This window comes from Aphelocoma coerulescens, chromosome 3 (assembly GCF_041296385.1).
Source record: "Aphelocoma coerulescens isolate FSJ_1873_10779 chromosome 3, UR_Acoe_1.0, whole genome shotgun sequence".
NCBI classification, from domain to species: Eukaryota; Metazoa; Chordata; class Aves; order Passeriformes; family Corvidae; genus Aphelocoma; species Aphelocoma coerulescens.
The window spans coordinates 89,047,966-89,066,973 of record NC_091016.1 but is presented as its reverse complement, the minus strand read 5'-3'; the positions used below and the strand labels follow the sequence as shown (position 1 = coordinate 89,066,973).

Genomic DNA, 19,008 nt, shown 5'->3' with positions numbered 1-19,008 from the left:
CCGGCCCGCGCCCGGGAGGGGGCGCCAGCGCGCAGGCGCAGCCCCGCCCCGCGGGGAGGTGCCGCGGGCTGCGAGCGGTGAGTGCGGGGGGGGGGGGGGGGGTGGCGAGTGCGGCGTTAATCGCCCTCGCCCCGTCCCGTGAGGCGGTGGTGCCGAGTCCTCCGTGTCCCGGGAGTCCCCGCAGGGCTTTTCCAAATTGGGGCTAAACTGCCTTCTTCGTTCCGGTGGCGGCTCCAGGAGCCCCTCGCCGCCCGGCGTGGGGTTGTGCGACTGCGCTTGGCCTGCCCTTCCCAGGGGATCCCCTGCACCGTGTCTCCTCTGCCCCTCAGTAATCAGGGTTAGCCAAGGGCGTGTTTTTGCACCTTTGCTCAGGTGCTCGTAGGATGGTTTGGGTTGGAAGGGACCTTGAAAATCATCTCGTTCCAGCCCCCCTGCTAGGGGCAGGGACAAGACTTCCAACAAGACCAGGTTGCTCATAAGCCCCATCCAGCCTGGCATTGAACACTTCCAAGGATGGGGCATCCACAGCTTCTCTGGGCAACCTGCTCCAGTGCCTCACCACCCCCACAGTAAAGAAATTTTTGCGTATTTTAACTAGCTTAAATTCTCTCAGTTTGAGCCAAAGGTATTTGTGACATGCCCAGTGTGTGCAAAAGTGAGACCTGAGTGCTGGGCCTGCTGAGGTGGGTGGTTAAAGTGACTGCACTACAGTGGTGCTTGGGCTGTCCTGTCATGTAGAAGATTTTCAAAAAAATAAAATTTTTCCTAGCATTGTCCTTTTAGCCAGTGGTCTAAAGACCGATGCTGCTTGGTCCACAGGTAGATAAAGCATTAGCCAAAGGCAAGTGAAAAACTCCAAGCCCATTATGAGGAGACTTAGATTTGCTGTATGAAGATGTGACTCTCCAAAAGTTAATTTTAGGATGTACAAAATTAACAGAACTGAAAATTGGTGTGCTTAAGCTGGGAATGTTAGGTGACACCAGAGGCGATCAGTAATATTTACACCAGCTAAAATTCATGCTGTAAGAAGACAAGCTGAGTGAATTTGCATTCAGTGAATGCAGCTCTTCCAGTGTTTTTACAGAAATTACACTTGCTTTTCATTCTACTTCTAGGAAGTATTCAACGTTAAGCAACATGTCTTCCACCAAACCTCCGAATGAAAATGAAACACCCAAAGAGAGAAAACCAGGACTGAGGAGTGTTCAGACAACTATGCTTTTCCGAGCTGTGAACCCAGAGCTTTTCATTAAACCTGTAAGACAGTCGTTCTGAGAGAAACTAAATATGCTTGAAGAGATAACAGTTGCTTTAAAGTGATCATTACAATTCTCTGTGCATTATTTACCCATCTCTTGTTATGCAAACCACTCAGAAATGTAACTAAAAATATTTTTACTCTTTTCCATTTCAATTGTTGAGAGTGCAGAACATTACATTGTTTATTGCAGCTTTTATTTCACTGCTATATTGTCTGATTCTTTTGTACCTAGCCAAGTTGCTTTCAGAAAGACTGTTTAGGGGCATATTACCCATCTAATTTGACAGGTTAAGTAATATTATTACTTATTATTAAGCAATAAAAACAACAGGAGTTGTTTTTAATATTTAAAAGGGAACAAATCATAGAATGCAAACTTTTGGTATGAAATGAGGCAAATTTTGGTAGCTTTTCAATATTTTTGGGTTTTCTTTTTCTTTTATAATTAAGTTGATGATACTCAGGTTTTGTTAGCATTTTCAGAACCCAGGAATGAGTGAAATTTTTTGCATATAATAAATACAGATTTAGTATAACAAAAGTAGGTTTTGTTGATAAGAATACAAAATCTGGTTTGGAGGATTGTAATCAAGGTTGCTTGGCAGGAGCAGAGTGCATTGTCCCAGTAGTATATCCAGATGAACTCTGTTAAAAGTTTCTAGTACAGACCTTTAGTAATTGGGTTTGGCTTGTTCATTCATGCTCAAGCAGCATTTCCAAACAGCAAAATACAGAGTACTGGGCAATGTGCTGCTCTGTCTCCAGAAAGAATCTTCTTTTCCAAAGGGCATTCCTTTTGCTGTCAGAAAATTCAGTCTGCAATAAGGCAGTGATGATTTTTGCAGATGTCACAATAGTTTACTGTTCCGTTTCTAAGCTGAGATAGAAGAATGTAATGTTTGAGTTTAATGAAAAGTGTTTTGACTAAAATCATGTACCAAATTTTTTTCTTGTCAGAACAAACCTGTGATGGCATTTGGACTGATAGCAATTAGCCTCTGTGTGGCCTACCTTGGTTATTTGCATGCAACAGCAGAGAATAAAAAGGACCTCTACGAAGCAATCGACAGTGAGGGGTCCAAGTATATGAGGAGGAAGACTTCCAAGTGGGACTGAGAATGTAAGAAAGGAAATCAGTAAATCACTCACAGAACTTTTCAAGGCAACTACTGCTTTTTTCTCTTTCTCTTGAAATAATGGATCAATGTCTCTCTTGCTGTTTAATTCAATTCAAGTTCCTTTATAAAATGCTGTGCCTGTACAAATAAACTGCAGTAAAGATACATAAAAGTGATTTTAAGAATTGCTCTCTGCCACAGAGATCATTGTCAGAAGACATGAAATCACCTCGGACCTGCAATCAGTACTGGTAAATGCCTTAGAAACTGACATGAGAGTTCAGCTTTGCTTTGATTAAATGAAGTCAGGGGTTATCTTTTTTTTTTTTTTAACAAAAAGAATAATGTATTATCTATGAAAAGAAAAGTTGCTATCTTGATCTGTTGATAACAGTGGTCCAAGTAAACTAATTTTAAGGCAAGGAAGATCTGATAAAGCAATTGGTAAAGGGTTTTATTTCATCAAGGAAACTGTAAAATACTGGCCAAAATAATGCTTGGATGTTTAATATGCTCTTCCTTGCAAATAAAAAAAAGTAAATCAGTAGCCAGGTAGAGGAGAAAAAGTGAAACAAGTGCTTCTCTTAAGAGAAAGGTAGGAAGAACTCAACCATTACCTTTCCTGTTTGGCATCGTACAACAGATCAGTGAGCATGCTGGCATCAGCCTGCCAGTTGATGGCTTTAGCTCCAGGTTGGCCAGAGTTTGTGTAATATTCTTCACTAGTCAGCAGGACTAGTTTTATTTCAGCTGCATTCAAAAATTAAATTTCTCTATATTGTGAAGTACATTATATGACATTAATTTATTGCAGGTTACTGAACTCAAAGTAAAGAATGAAAGTCTGAAATCCCCAGGTACTGCTGTGAGTGTGGCAGGAGGGTGGGTGGGCATTGCGGTGTTTCCCTAGCACACACGGTGGTCTCCTGTGAGCCTTTGAGCAAACTGTACAGGCAGGTGTCTTCCTGTTCCAGCACTGAGTCCTTCTCCTATGAGCTTCCCAGCTGCTTCTGAGTGCCTGACATTTCCTAGACAGTGTCCCATTAACCAAACTCCAAAACATGTGGTGGGAGGGTGATGCCTTTTCCTGGTCTTAAAATCAAGAGTCATACACGGTTAGAAGGGGAAAAGGGATTTTACCTTGGTATTTATTTTAAGTATCCTTAGGTGTACACATCCAGGTCATATGCATCGAGATGTACCCCACCAAGTCTATCTCTGTCTTCTGTCTCCACCTCTGACCCCTTCCCCAACATTGGGTATAACATTATAGGTTTTACTAATGAGCATATCTATCAAAGATTCCCCAATGAGAGGCTCAAGTGAGCCCCCCTCCCCAAGGAACCTTCCCCTGGATGGTTCTATCTTGGTTTACAGAATGTGTTCTGGAGAGGACCTTGGGGTCTGGGGCACACTGATCTCTGGCTACGAAGCTTCTAAAATGTTTTGTCTCTTAGCTTAACAAACAAGTCCAAGAATGTAGGCAAAAAGCACTAGGAATACAGAAGTTGTAAAAAGGTATAACAGGGGTATAAAGGAAAGGGCAAAAATCTTCATGGCATCAGGGCACATACCAGGCTATGACCTGTTTCCACCATGGACCCTTACTGACTTTCTGTTGCAGTTTTCCATTCAGTTTCTTGTATTTACAGCCCCAACAAGGGCTCCCAGGAAGCTGAGAGACCTCTTTTTTAACTCTTCTGACCAAGGTGGCTTCTGTCAGGCCAGAGAAGGAACATGCAGGAACTCCTGCTTTGGGTTTTATCCAAAGATTTTGGTACTGAAGATAAAAAAGGTGACTGACTGCCTTAAGGGACAGCAGTTGCACCATGGGATTTCTCTGTATCTCCCTTTAAGTCCTTCACTTTGAATCTGTGAGCTTACTCCTATTCTTGTTTTATAATTAACTGTATCTTAAATTCAGCTGGGCTTTGGTTTAGCTACCTCCTTCCTGAGAAGGGAAGTGAGCTCTACCTGTAATAAAGCTTTTTTCTGAAAAAGGGCATTTTTACAGCCTTTAAAAGCAGACTCCCCTCTGTGAGCCTGCTGCCCTACAACAGCAAGGTTCCCTGAGCAAATCTGAGTTTGCAGGTGAGGAAACTACTTACCTTTTGATTGGTGAAAGGAATTTCCAGGTGAAATTATAAAATATTCAGAACTCTCATATGCTGTGCATATCCTGCAGAATATACTTTGTTTGGTGTTTGTGAAGGATCTTTAGAATAAATCTGTTCTTTTAAAAATGGTCGCACAGGATTTTAGTTCTTTTCAGTTCATTGAAATGCACAGGTCTCGTATGTTTGCATGAATTTAACTAAATTATTCCTAAATCAGTGCTACAAGTAAGTATTTTTCCCTGTTTTTCTGCAGGCTTTTAAAATACACACTTTGGTCCTCTGCAGATGTCTGCAGATGAATTGAAAGCCCACTCTCTTATTTTCACATATTTGAGAATAATGTAGGATTTGGGTTCTCAAGATTTTCAGTTACATTTTGTGAAGTGAATAGGGATCTGGCAGTTACTGGGGAAAAGGAAGTGGGGCTGGGAGGCATGAAAGATACAAGACTGACCTGGACAGGGTGTAGGCATGTGCAGGCCAGTGACACTTCCTACAAAAGCTGTCTGAGGTGGGGCCCCTTGAATGTTGGCTGGAGTCAAGTCCTGTTAACCAGGTTACTTTACAACTTTGAGGTTGAAAGAAGAATGAGTATTTAAATTTGTCCTATTATTTTTTTGGCAGCTGCTGTACAGATAACTCCTAATGATACAAAATTTATATAAAAAAAAAGAGAAAGCAGTGCAAATAGAGAGAGGTATGTGGTAGGTTAATGGATGTTACAGTATCAGCACAGGCATTTGCTGTTTTAAGTACCTGATTTTTATCATAAGAACAATGTGTGTATAGAGATTAAAGGGAAAAAAACCCCACCCGAACAAAACTCCTTCGATAACAAACTTTGTTTGCTCAGGTTTGAAAGCATGGCACCCCTTATGCATCTGGAGAACGAGGGCACAGCACCAGTATAGTTTCTTTTGTTCTGTGTTTCTCAGTTTCAGTCTTCAATATAGCGATAATTATCTATAATGGATGATAACTGGCTTGACAAAAACTGTGAGTCAAAATGATTTCCTGGGCAGAGGCACTTTCAGATTTTTGCCAGTTCCTTACTGTCTGTGCTGACTTTCACATCTTTTACCAAGAACAGCAACAAAATGCTATGATTAAAATATCCAAAACTATAGCTGTTGTACTGCTCCTAAGATCTCCTTAGACTACGTGGTGTGAATGGGAGTTGTTGGAATTCAACAGCAAAAACCAATTAAACAATTAAAAGGCCAAAGCCTACTGTGATGCTACTTAGCTATTACCTGGGAAAGTTAGTTCTCTGCGGGCGAAACCAGTCCTGCCCAGTAACGGTTGCTACGTAGGAAGCTGCATTTGGGCTGGAAAGGGGCACTTCATGAAACCCTCCCTTATCATCTGACTCCTGCATGTTACTGAATTGTCAGCATGTGTAAATCCTAATCGGAAGGCAAAAAAGCTAACTTGGTAAAAAGTAATTGCCAACGATTTTTCTCCTTTCACTGGCTTGCTGTTTTCTGTAGCAACAGTAAGAGTTTTGTCTGCGAGTGAGATCTGTCAGCAATAGAGTTCTGATACTTTAGTAACGATTACAGAATAATACTGGAACATCACAATGATTAGAAGTCCTGATATGGATTCCTTTGTTGTGCTGTGTGTTTAAAAAGGGTACCACCACCACCACCTCCCAGTGCTACTTTTGATCAGATTCAGGAGTATAAGCCTTCCAGAACACGGTATTAAACTCATCATAAGATAATGGGAAAGTTCATTTCTGAAATTCCTTTCGTTGCAATCTGAGATTTAGGAAATCCCCAAGACCTCTTGACTCTATGTGTTCTGGCCAGTTGTGAATGCATTCACATTGAACTGCTGCACATTAGTAACTCTAGTGTATTTGAGAGGGAACAGGGTCAGCTGTTCTGCGGTGCATGAAGCACTGGAGTTGGGCATATGTAATGAAGTGTGAAAGGATTTTCGCAAAGGAGTTACAGGACTAATCATTAGCAAGTGTTTTCTAAAGCTCAAGTACTTTGGTAAGTACTTTGGTAAGTACTATGTTTGATTTGACATCTGTGCAGATCAAACCCATCATTCTTCAACAAGACACAGCTGGGATATTTTATCCTGAATCTCACCATCTTACACCTGATTCTGGCTCCTGACCTTAGACTGAAGCTCTGTACAGTCTCTTGAGGTTTGATTTTTTCATGGCATGCCACAATGATAACCGCAGCAATGAAGGGCACATGGTAGCATTCATATGTTTGAGGATCTAGGAAGAATCTGAAGTATATGCTATGCCTAATTGTCATAGAAGTTTTGTTCAGCCGTGTAAAGTTTTGTAGAAATCACGCTGTGCATGGTTTTTTAATGTGTGTTGTGGAGAGGATTGTTTGGTTTCTATTACAAACAATATCAGTTTATTAGTGTCCTGAGAGCCCTGGCAGCAGGATGAGTGCCATGCATGCCTGGGAACATGAGGCTTCAGCTTTGCATTGACACACATAGTGTGTCACACATGCAGAAGGCCAGAGGCCTTCTCTTTTTCAATTGTTTTCTCTTCACTGCTTGATAAAATGGACAGGCAAGAGCTGTACCATCAAAGCACAACATGCTTTCATTACTGTGCAAATAGGCAGCATGACAGAACTGAGTGTTTGACAACCAAGATTGTAATTCTGAATTTAAAAAAAAAAAGAAAAGTTTGGGCTGTTTTTTTTTTTTTTTTTTTTTTTAATGCTTGGCATAATCAGGACCTTTATTCACCTGAGATTTGAACTCTAGTGCTAGAAGAACTACTTGGCCAGAAAAATGACTGGCTTTGTCTTTGTGCTTGATGAGATGTGAACTTGAGATGGCTGGATTTTTAATTCACTTTCAGAACATTTCACTATTTTTCTTATCTTGAATGAAGTTTATGGACTTCATTTTAAGTTCATTGTTAGGCCTTGTTTCAGCCAGCAACAGAACCTGATTAGGTACATTTCCTAAGAGCAGTAAAATACAGAGTTAACTTTAAATCTGTCCTGAAGCTAGGATCTGTCCATCAAAGCTAGGAAAGTGTTTAACAGATTTGCTGAACCTGGGCCCTAAGTGGGATGGAGGAGAAGGAAAACTGCCAGCATACTTCCTAAATGAAGCACACCAGCTGTAGCTTTATGTTCCTCTATATGCTTGGCTCATGCTTTGTATGGCTTTTTGGATATCTGAGAAAAGACTGAAATACACAGAGATCCTTCTGGATCTGACCCTTCCTGCTTTCTGCACCACTTCACAGGGCTTTTCACCGCCGGAGCATCCAAGCGCTCCTCAGCCAGGCATTACTCAGCATGTCTAACACCTGTCATCCTTAGTCTTGAAGCCTCCCACCAGATGACAAAGGGCTCACAGAGAATTGCTGGAGTGTTTTGCTTTGGAATTTTATTTTATACAAGTTTCTAAATAGCTCTCTGTTTATACTGCAGGCAGTCAGAGCAATGCACTTGGCATCTCAAGAGGAAAGGCAGGGACGTTTACAGTGGTCTTAAGTTTTCAACAGCATTCATTCCACTTTATGGAGCTGTTTTCCAAGGGAATTGTGTCTCTTGCTGTCATAGTATCTGCTGACAATAGCTGGCAGAAGCTTAGTTCCTCGTGTTCAACCATTCAATTACTTGCCATAAGACTGTTACATATTTTCACAGACCTGAGTGGTCAGGATTTGAACATGTACCATTTGCCCTGATAATACTGGCTCCAGGGACTAAGGGCTAGGGAGCAGGTGCAGAATTCTACAGCTGAGACAAAATAAGAGACAGATATAACTGAAGTAATTGCAAGATGTTTTATATTTGTTGGGGTTTGTTTCTTGCAGTTAATTTTGAGAACTCTTAGCTCTTAGTGAGCTAAGTGCTAACTAACAGTGAGCTTGGACAGCTGGTAGTGGAAAATTTATTCATCATCTGTCTAAGCAAACACATCACTGCATGAGTGATTGAAGTGGGGTTTTAAGTGTAGGATAGATCAAAGTTCATCACTCTACCAAACTGAGAAGTGAAGACAAGTGAAGTCACTGGTTTCTTGTGGAACAGTTTAATTCATATAAAATACTTTGAACAGGTATTTGGCACACTCTGGCACTATTTCTGAGTGACATGTCCGTAAAGCCTTACCTCACTGCATTGTGGAAGCTCTGTGGATAGCTGACATTCCCTGTTCATTTTCCTCTTACATCTACAATGAAAAAATCCTAACTGCATGTTCACAGTTGTCTAATTAAATGCATAGACTGCACAGAACACACTGCATGTGTTTCTGTGCGTAAGGCAACACGAGGGGCAGTTCTGCAAGCTGCATGTTAGAAAACCAAGATGAGGTTGAAGAGTTTCAACTCTCCTTGAACAAACAGTTCAAGTTCTCTTACACTGATAGATAAGTAGATCTGTTAGTTCCTCTCTACTAGGGAGGACATAATATAATCATCATTCTGCAATGCCTTACTGATCACATGGAAGGAAGAAGTCACCCTGTCTTACAAGGTTAGCCCACTTTTTGTCTGGGATACAGTGGCAGGGACTGATACAGACCATGGCTGTCTACAGGGGTAGGTGTTCTCTGTGCTGGACCTTAGTCCTGGGCACCTCATTCATCCAGACAAGACCAAGGGCCCTGGTGAGTCCACATCCCAGGCCCTTCTTGATCTACAGCCTTTGGAGGCATGTTTGGAGACGGGCAGCAAGGGCTTCAGATCTGGCCAGCTGTACATATCAGTGCTGCCATCACGCTCTGGGATGGCATTGCTCAGCAGTGTATGCACAGCACATACAGCTCATAACAGTCTGTCAGACACTGGCATTTCTTCTCATTGCCTCTTGGGAAAGGAAAAACATTTTGTTTTACTGCTTTCAAATGTTAAGTTGAAGATGTGTTTGTTGTTCTTAAAAATAGCATGTCCTCCTAAGTCTGTGTACTTGGTTTTGTAGAGATGAAAGGAGCCACAGCTTGGCCTAAGTGAGTAGCTTGGTAATATAGAGGAATAGACAAGATAGCAAGTAGTAGGATCACTGTGGGATCTGGAGAGCTGTTCACCATGGACACTATTTGGTATTTCAAGGAAATATTTTAGCAAGTAAAGTAACTAAGCCCAATTTAAGAGATTTTTTTCCCTTGTAGTTGTACTCACTGCACAATATTAATTATGGTTGACTAGCAAGCTAAAATAAAAGGGCATTTCATATTCTATAAATTTCTGCATATCAGGTACTGTGAGTACATGAGCTACTGGTAGCTAAGAAAAATCATGGGTTCAGACATACAAGCAAGCCTTCCACTGCATGAAGCAGAGACAGCACGTTTGTTGGCTTGATTTTGTTCCTGTTTGAGAAGTATTGCAGCATAAGATGTAACACTACCCATTTTACTTGCAACTCTGATTCCGAGGGAGTGTGAATACATTCTTTATGACTGTTATGTCTGAATGATGCAAATAAAGAATCTTTCAGATAACATCTGGACGCTCGAGTGCCAGTGATGGCACATATTGACAGCAGAGTGCATGAGACAAAGCCTAGAATGGGAAGCTGTAATGCTGCAGTGAATAATACAGAAAGCAGGATTTCTCTATTAGTCATTCAGGAGGTGTCTAATAATTGCCAGAAAGTACCACAGTCTCAGGAACAGTCAAACTTTCTCTCTAAGGCAGTGCAGTAGAAGACTGAAAAGTGGGTTGTCTAATTACTGTAGCTGAGCAGCTGAACTAGTAGAGAGCTGTGGAGTATGGCTGAGAAGTAGCTAATTAATAAAATAGAGACATCTTGCTCGTTAGTCCCTCAAAGGTCTGCAGAAGAGCTCTGTGACGTCTTAAAAGGAAGATATGCAGATTGTGAAACCTCTGAATGCCTCGCATGGAGAAATGAAGTGTGAAAGGAACTAATGAGGCTGGTAGCATTTGGAGTGTGAGCGCACACTGTGTGTGCGTGTGAGGCAATTAAGGAGCCGCAGCTCCTGACGGGCACCGGAGCACAGAACAAATGCACTGTGTCTGTGCATGGGTGGAGGGTACCCACACTGAGAGAAACCCAGCCATTGGAACTGGAGTTACTGGTGTGATTTCCTTTGCTGGGCTTAAGTAACAGAAGTGCAGCATTACATCTGCTGCTACTTAAAATACAGACAGAGAAAAGCAATGTCAGTGACTAATAGCATAATGCAGCAAGTGTTGGGTGGGAGATGCAGATTCTGGAACAACTGGCATTAATATTGCCTAGTAAGTACAGTACATGGGTGTTTTGGGGATATCTAGGCAGGGTTCTGCCTGGGCATGTGTCGGCAGTGACCAGAGAGAAGGACAAATCCTGGAAGGAAGACTGAGCCCATAACAAAAATGGAAATATCCTCAGGAGTGAGAAAACCTGTGCTCCCTTCATTGCAGTTTACTGAGACAAGCAGTCAACTAGCTGTCTTTGGGTCTGTGAGCAAACCAAGATAAGATAAACAGCTTGACTAACAATAGCTAGTAATCTAACTCCAAGCCTCATTCTTATTTCTGGGTCTTGCCTTTCTTTTGTATATTTGGACTTTTCCACTGTACAGCTGCAGTCTGCTGTTGCTTTTCCTAAAACTTGAGCAATTAGCGAGAAATCCTACTCATCAAGGTGTCTGAGCACCATATTTTCCCATTATTTTTCTTATAAGATTACATTCTTCCTTCCTCAAGTCAACTTTCTTAAAGCCACAGGCACTTCCAGTTTGTTTACTTAAAAATTTAATCCACAGTATAAACGGAATATTGCTGGCTATTCCACTTTATTCTGTTTTCCTTCACTGCTTCTTGGCAACTTAAACTGCTGATGCCAGATTAGTTGCAGGGCTCTGGGTGCTATTGCTGCTAGTCACAATAGCTGCAGTCCCTTTCCTGTGTTGCCTGTGGTATCCCACAATGATTCCTGTGGTTTGGGGGGTTTTGGATTTTTTTTACCTGATGTGCCACACATTGCAAGAGCTGGATTTCAGAAAAAGAGTAATTGAACTTTGAGTCTAGCCAAGTACTGCAAGTACTAGGTTTTGTAAAAGAGTAGTTTAACTCTGAGGCTAGCATCTGACCTACTTTGACTCTACACCTAAGGTGTTAACCATCTTTGAGATGTTTCTGATAGTCCCTCTTTAGTATGAGGTTTATAATCCTGATTTATACCCAGTTCTGATTTTCAATGTGGATTTAAAAGTCAGTGACCTGGACCTTCAGCCTTAAACTTCACCTTGAACGATCTTATAATTTCATTATATTGGTAGGAATCTGATGCTGGACACTTAGCTATTCTACTGAGTACCTTAAGTCCTTCTGTCACATTCCCTTTAGAATACTAAGTATGTCTGTCTGCCATATATGCTTATTTCTGGGTCAACTGACTAGGTGATTCCATCTCATCCTGTTTTCTGCTCTCCTACATCACCATTCATACTGAGTGACCTTTCAGGAGTTGCATGTAATTTCGCAGTTACAAAGGACATTTCTATTATCAATAATGATCTCAACTTGAATGTATCTTTCCTATATTTTGAGGAAAGTGGTTTTCTGCATACTGTTGTGTTATAAACACATTCTTTGTATATAGGAATGAAATTGAGGGACTTTTGAAATAAAGGTCATTGTAATAAAAGGAGATTAATTCTTAGGTTACCTGAACTAGAATGTTTAAATGCATTAAACCGTCAGAGCTGACTGTCATGAGAAAATGACTGAGGAACTGACTCTCAAAATACTGTTCAATGGGATACACATTCTCTTACATTTCCAGTCTGACTTGATAACTGACCTACATAAGCTGTTCTTTACAGACATAGCTTTAAATAACCTTGGAAAGTGTCTCTTGAAGCTCCCAACCTCCTCCTCTAAGGCCTAACATCTTCCTTCTGAACACCAAATGCTTGCACTTTTTGGCTTGTGACTTTCACTGGCTGCAGGTTGGAGGACTCAAGATGCCAGCACCTTTTAAGTAAGCTAGCTAGAAGGTTTCCCTAACCATATTTTCCACATTCAAAGCTTTTCAATAAACCATGAATTCAAACAAAAGTGTTCTTAGATGTCGTAAGTAGTGGTTATGCAAGTAAATGCATCACTGCTGTGCTTGTGTCCCATTCCCTTTAACCTGACTTCTAGCCCAGATGTGGTGACAACATGACAGGTATGTTCCTTTGTCCACTGTGTCACCAGAGAGTCCTGGTCAGACTACCTGGATACAAGCATATTCTTGCTTATGTGTGCATGGCTGTGAAAATGTGAGTGAATCAAATTTAGTTTAAAATCAAAAGTGCCCATAAATGTAATACACAAGAGCCCTTTGTGTTTGAGGAAGAGGAAGGTATAACACTGAAAAGGTACTGCAAAGGGAGATCATAATGCTTCTTTGAGCCTTTTCCTTAGTTTGCTAAGTAGAAACAACACAGAAGGTTTTGGGAAATTGCATTCTCAAAGCCAATGTTCTCACAGTTCTTGTTTAGCTACATGTAGAGCACATTTTCTTTTGGGCACTGGCTCACAGTATTTCAGGCACTTTATAACTAAGGTTGTGTTACAATCTTTATAGTAGCACACCTAGATAATGAGTTACAAATTAAACATTTATACAGCTTACCTGGTACTTCAGCAGAAAAAGTATGAAAAAGCCATAGCAGAAACTTGTGGAGGCTCTTGCCAAGTCATAATAGCAGCTGCTATGGTTGAACATGCATACAAGTCGTCTGAAGATGGGCAGTCCTGATAAAAGAAGTGTAGCCTATTGCTCTTATGAAGAAGACCTTTATGAAGAGTTCCTGTCAAACACTACATAAAGTGTAATAAAGTATGTGAGTCCTGCAAACTTGCTAATCCCAAAGAGCCAGGGTGCATGTGTCTCAGATATGTCAAAGCACAAACTAGACCTGAAATATTTCCAGCACTGGCAAGGCTAGTATCAAAATGCCAGCTGGGTCAGCACTGGAGCTCAAGTGTCAGTTTTCCTCAAGGTACTGTAGGGCTGCAAGGCAGCACTAAAGAGGATCCTTTGGGGGTAACTCTTAGTACAGCCTCTCCCCCTTTGTACAACAGGAGAGTTTTCTAATTAAAACTGGAAAGTTATTCTGGAGTTGGAGCTACATGTAGAAAAGAGATTATGACCCTTCACTTTCTGAATCGGGTATTAAAAGTACCCTCACCTTGCTAAAAAGACATTAGCATTACTTTCAAGTAAGGCCACATTTTCACATAATGAAATGTTCTGTATTGTCCTTCCCACCTTCTTCTTTTATTATGGCCCAGCCATATGCTGTGGTGCTGCAAACTGGATCAGGGACCTGATTCCACTTTAAGAGGGGAGAACTGTGAGTCCAGTCAACACATATATTTGTTACAAAACAGGATCTTTGCTCTTGATTCAATAGAGAACAAGGTAAATGCTTGCTGACATGTTTAATGCATTATCATTAATCATGTGGGGAATGCAGAGGAGGAACTGGCTGCTGCTGGAATGTCTGTGTTAAACTTCTCCTAAACTCTGTTATCTCTGAGATTGACTGTTTTGTGGGGTGTGTGTGTGTTAAACTTATTTTCCCGCTAGAAATTAAAAGTCATATTAGTGGTCACTTTTTAATAATAACTTGGACGAGCCTAGGTTAAAGTTAACTGCCTGAGGTATGTTTCTTTTTACAGGGCAACTCTTGAATTCTACAACAGGAAAAAACCTCCAAACCTGTAAATGTGTTTGTCTTCTGACTTTAATCTAGAAGTATATTTGTACATTGCATTCTTGTGCCAATGAAAAACCAGAAAACAAAGACAACAGATGCCATCACTATGATGAGGAAGAGGAGGCAGCTCAAGGAAATGAAAAATCTCCCATTTCTTAATGTGTTTAATCAATATCAGAAGATAGCTGTGAAATTATTATTCTTGTAACCAGGTTGTGTCAGTTTCCTATTTCTATTTATAAATAAATGATTAAATAAATGGTAATTTGTCTATGGATAGTTGAGAATGGAAACTGGGTAACATTCAAGAATATATATATATTCAATAATATCCATCTCTCCATCATTAAACAGATGGTGTTCTTCTATAGAAGGCTTGCTGACCTCTCCTGGATAAAGACTCCTAAATGGTTGGGAATGCTGTATTTGTTAATGAGAGAAGTCTGATCTCCATCACAAGCTGGATCGATCCTTTCATTTGTTACAAACCACATTAGATGAAACCAATTGCTGTAGTCAGCAGCAGAAAATTCCCATTCCATCTCACAAACCATGTGAAAGAAACTGTGTTTCAAAGCGTGACTTGGATAAGACTGTAATACTGGGTTCAGTTCAGTAAGCTGAGCTTTTTAAGTGAAAGCTTGGAATTACTAACTTTGCTGCCTGTGGCTGTTGTCAAGGCAGACATAAAAGCCACACTAGTCGTAATCCACAGTCGAGAAAGGTAGAAAGATTTTTTTTATTTTCTCTACTGCTATTCTTATACCTCTTCACAATGGCTGTGGCTTGATTTAAGATTGGCTGCTTAGCAAACAATGACATGGCTGTCTAACAGTGACCATTCAGGCAGTAAACAATCAGCTGTACAAGCAAAAGTATAGCTGCTACATATTATCCACAAGTTCTTCCTTGTACACTCTCAATGTCTCATAATAAGAATAGCCTCCCCCCATATCCAGAACATCTTCTCTCATTAATATCTGCTTGGCCTTCTCTGTGGGTTTTACTAAAGTTGCAGAATTTCACTGTAATATTCTCACGGGTAAATTCTGACTGGTTTCAGGTCTGATTCTGAGAGACTGTTAGTCCAGCTGTCAATCTCCTCAGCTGCCAAGGGTAAGTTCTTTTTTTTTAAATTCTGCTGCCAAAAAGAGCTCTATTGGCAGGTACTGGAGAGTTCCTGGTTGACTTTGCTGGAAACCTTGCAATGTTACAGAAACCACCAGCCACCCAGTGTGCTGCATATGGGACACGAACTGTAATTCACTGACATTATTGCTGGTCAATTAGAGGTGCACCCGTGTGACTGAGGCCTTGATCTGTGTCTCTGCTGTGCAAGCTGACACATGCTCTTGCAGGCTTGCCAATTCTGCACTGAGCTCTGTAGAGACCATCCTCTGCAGGGCCTTCACTGAGGACAACGGGGAGTTGGATTCCTTTCATAGTATGATGTGGGACCACTATGATCTTGCCAGAGGATTCCTGGGAAGCTGCCAAAAAGACAGCAAAACTTTCTTTTATTCCATTCAGAAGGAAAATAACCTGGGATTCTCTACACACACCACACTAGCAGAGCTCTTTCAGTATGTGCCCCCAATCTTTTTAGCTTTAAATCTAAGGTTAAGATGTTGGAATGTACATGGTTCAAAGATCCTCCTGAACAAAAAGCTTCTAATACTGTAAAAGCCTGAAAGCCTAAGTTTCATCTGTTCCTGTGCTTGGTTCTATATAAGCAGCAATATGTTGAGTGACTTGGAGTGGGTCTTGAAAGTTTGGCAGTGTAAAAGGACATACATGGTATTGAAAGACTTCTTGAAAGAACTGAGCTCATTTGGAAGTGAATAATAAGGGTTCAAGTGTATAAGCCCTGTAAGTTTCTAAAGGCTCTGCTTCTTGCATCTTTATTTCTTGTTTACTAAAATTATTTTTCCTTTACTAAAATTATTCTTCCTCTAAGAATACTAAAACTGCATCTCTTTCTGTTCCTCTAGTGAAAAAAAAATTAGTTTTTTTGATACTGTAATCCTTAACATAAAATCATCATATTTTAATTGCCTTGCAGCCTTACTTAGGACAAACAGATCTGTTCTCCTGCAATTTATTTACCAAATGCTGGTACAGGAAGCAGGCTGGAAAACTTGAGGGGTACAGTACTGTCTAAAGCCCAGAGGAACAGTAAGAACCCTTATAACCCCACAGGAGGATGGCAGCTGGTGTTAAGTGGTGGCTTTTTCTTGGTTCTCAATAGGTTCCTGTCAGGCCTCTTTCCTCTTGTACATGAAGTGTTTTGTTAAATCCAACTTACGGCATTAAGAAGTTTCTGAGTTCAAACATGCTGTGCGGATTTGTTACTGTGTGTTGCTGCAGGTCTTCCAGAGCTCCTGGCAATAATGCTCTTACAGCACCTTCTACTGAACTCTCTTGAAAGTGGGAGTTGTCCTTCCGGTAAAAAGTCATGCAGGCTTGATACCATAATGTGCTGGAAAAACTGTTTGTTAGCTGATATCAGTATGACTTTTTACTGAGGATGGCAAAACTCTTCCCCTTTGCCCTTTCCTTGCAGGCTATCTTAATGAATCTGATGTGTGTGGACAAGAGAAATGGTGAGTCTGCCAAAGATTTACAACATTTAAAACCACCCTCTAGAATGTATGCTGGAGGCAGGAATTTCTTGAATATTTTGCAGCAGTTTCTTTCTCCCTCCCCCTGAAAGTGACCATCCTGCAATGCCACTGTATGTGCACACAGAGGGGAGGAACCACAACATTTTTTTCTAAGTATTTAAATGATTTTGACTAATCTACTGGAGTCAGAGTCAAGGAAACGAGAACTAGCACAGAAATGTGTGAAAAATGGCAGACTAGCTTCTTCAGGGAATACACAGAATCACAGAATAGGTAAGACTGGAAAGGACCACATTGCACAGGATTGTGTCTAGATGGTTCTTGAATATCTCCAGTGAGGGAGACTCCACAACCTCTCTGGGCAATCTGTTCCAGTGCACAATCACCTGCACAGTAAATAAGCTCTTCCTCATATTCAGGTGGAACTTCCCATGCATCAGTTTCAGCTCATTGCCATTTGTCCTATTGCTCAGCACCACTGAGAAGAGCCTGGCTCCATCCTCCTGACACCCTCCTTTCAGAGAGTGATAGACATTAAAGAGATCCCCTCTCAGTCATCTAAAGGCTGAACAGCTCCCTCAGGCTTTCCTTGTAAGAGAGATGCTCCAGTCCTCTCAATATCTTTGTTGCCCTCCACTGGACCTGGTTCAGGAGCTCCATGTCATAGACACATACACAGTCATCTCTCAGCTGTATTTCCCCCTCACACACACCTCTCACACTGTATGCATAGCTCATTTTTCTTACCTGTTGTATTTTTTTTTTTCTCTTCTTGACTTCAAATGGTAGAAATGTTGCCTCTGCTACTGTCAGTACAGGTAAGAAGCAAACATCTGCCCTTTAGCTGCAGGCCTCTAGTTAGCCCTGAATCTTCCACGGGACATGGAAACAGTTTTTTTCTTCACATGCTGATCAGAATTCCCTTTTGTAGCTCATTGCAAGACTGCTCTGAGTCACTGGGGTAGAAAATTTTTGACCAGCAAAGTAGACTGCCTCACCCACAGATGTGTGTGCTAGGAATATCTGTCTTCATTAGAAGTAGGGGGTGCAATGCAGAAACAAAGCAAGAGGATATTTCGTGCATGCCCTAAGTACAACAGCATTCCAGTCAGGTATTGTGTAAATGTTTGATCTGCTGCTCATGTTTTAAGGTGTGACTTGGGCCAGGTTCTACTTGATTGGGACATAAACAAGTTTACTGCCAGATATGCCCACTGATGTATAGTCATTAACTCAAGCTTTTGGGGGAAGTTTTACATTGTGGGTATTTTCCAGACAGTTCTAGAAGAAGTCTTATATAGGGAGGATACAGATCTTAGCAGGCTGTAAACTTATATTCTTCCTTTTGATATTCTGTATTTATTTGCCCATCTAGATGTCCATTATCTAAAATGCTGTGAAACCTCCAGTGTAAGCAAGTGGTCAAAGAAATACCAGTGGTCTTTCATCAAAATATCCTTCCAGAATTTCACAGGTACTTTTGAAAGCAGTCTGTGCACCAAGGGTCTTCCACAATGCTGAGAAATAAGCTTTAATGTCAGTGTGTGCTTCCTTCAAAAAACTCTAGGAAGAAGAGGATATTCTTCAGGATGAAGTAAAAGGGAATGTCATTTTCAGAGCTGACTGAAAAGTTTGAAGGTCTTCTGAAATAAAGAATTGCAACAAGTGCAGCCACCAGGCTTAGAACTGGCATGAAAATCCTTGCTTTGCTCCAAATGTCCATTTCTCTAAATATGTAAGTTACTGCTTTGATAGTGTTAGAGAGTTCGATCCTGAATTCTGTGTTTATGAAAGACACTTGTATCAATACTTATGTGTTGTCTTTTAAATCTCATCCTGCAGGGTGCTTACATTTAAAGTTAATTCTATCCCAAGTGAACTTTGAAAAGGGGTTGTGAAAGTTGTCAGTTGGAAGTTCTCAGCCCGGTGTGTGCAAGCTTAAAGATGGCTAATATGATGTGTCTTGTATCAACACAAGTGATTCAGTCCTTCAAACACTATAAACCAAGAATTTTACGATCAGATTAAGTTGATAATTGGGAGGCCTATTGGGAGGAATTATACTCACCTAAAAACAGAGCAATGACATGAAAATGAGCTAGGAGTAGCACTTCAAGGTAACTAACGCTTAAACATCAGTAATATGGTGACACACAGGTGGAGAGAATTATATGAAGTTCAAACAGATCAACAAAACCAGACTAAAGTCCACA

The 19,008-nt window shown here is 40.9% G+C and overlaps 1 protein-coding gene across 2 annotated transcripts; it reads left to right on the top strand.

The window, feature by feature from the left end:
• On the top strand, nt 1-2,567 carry SMIM8 (small integral membrane protein 8). 2 transcript variants are annotated; one of them, XM_069008600.1, is made up of 3 exons: nt 1-77; nt 1,119-1,260; nt 2,222-2,567. In XM_069008600.1, the coding sequence occupies exons 2-3, from the start codon at nt 1,141-1,143 to the stop codon at nt 2,378-2,380; spliced, it is 279 nt and encodes a 92-aa protein (XP_068864701.1). In that variant the 5' UTR covers nt 1-77; nt 1,119-1,140; the 3' UTR covers nt 2,381-2,567. The 2 variants fall into 2 exon arrangements, with proteins under 2 accessions (XP_068864701.1, XP_068864702.1); XM_069008601.1 differs by lacking the exon at nt 1-77 and adding an exon at nt 139-337.
• Nucleotides 2,568-19,008: the final 16,441 nt, after the last annotated feature.

Coding starts and splice junctions, on each gene's coding strand:
- SMIM8 (XM_069008600.1), top strand. CDS start 1,141: ATGTCTTCCACCAAACCTCCGAATGAAAATGAAACACCCAAAGAGAGA. Junction 1,261..2,221: donor CAGAGCTTTTCATTAAACCT/GTAAGACAGTCG, acceptor TTTTCTTGTCAG/AACAAACCTGTGATGGCATT.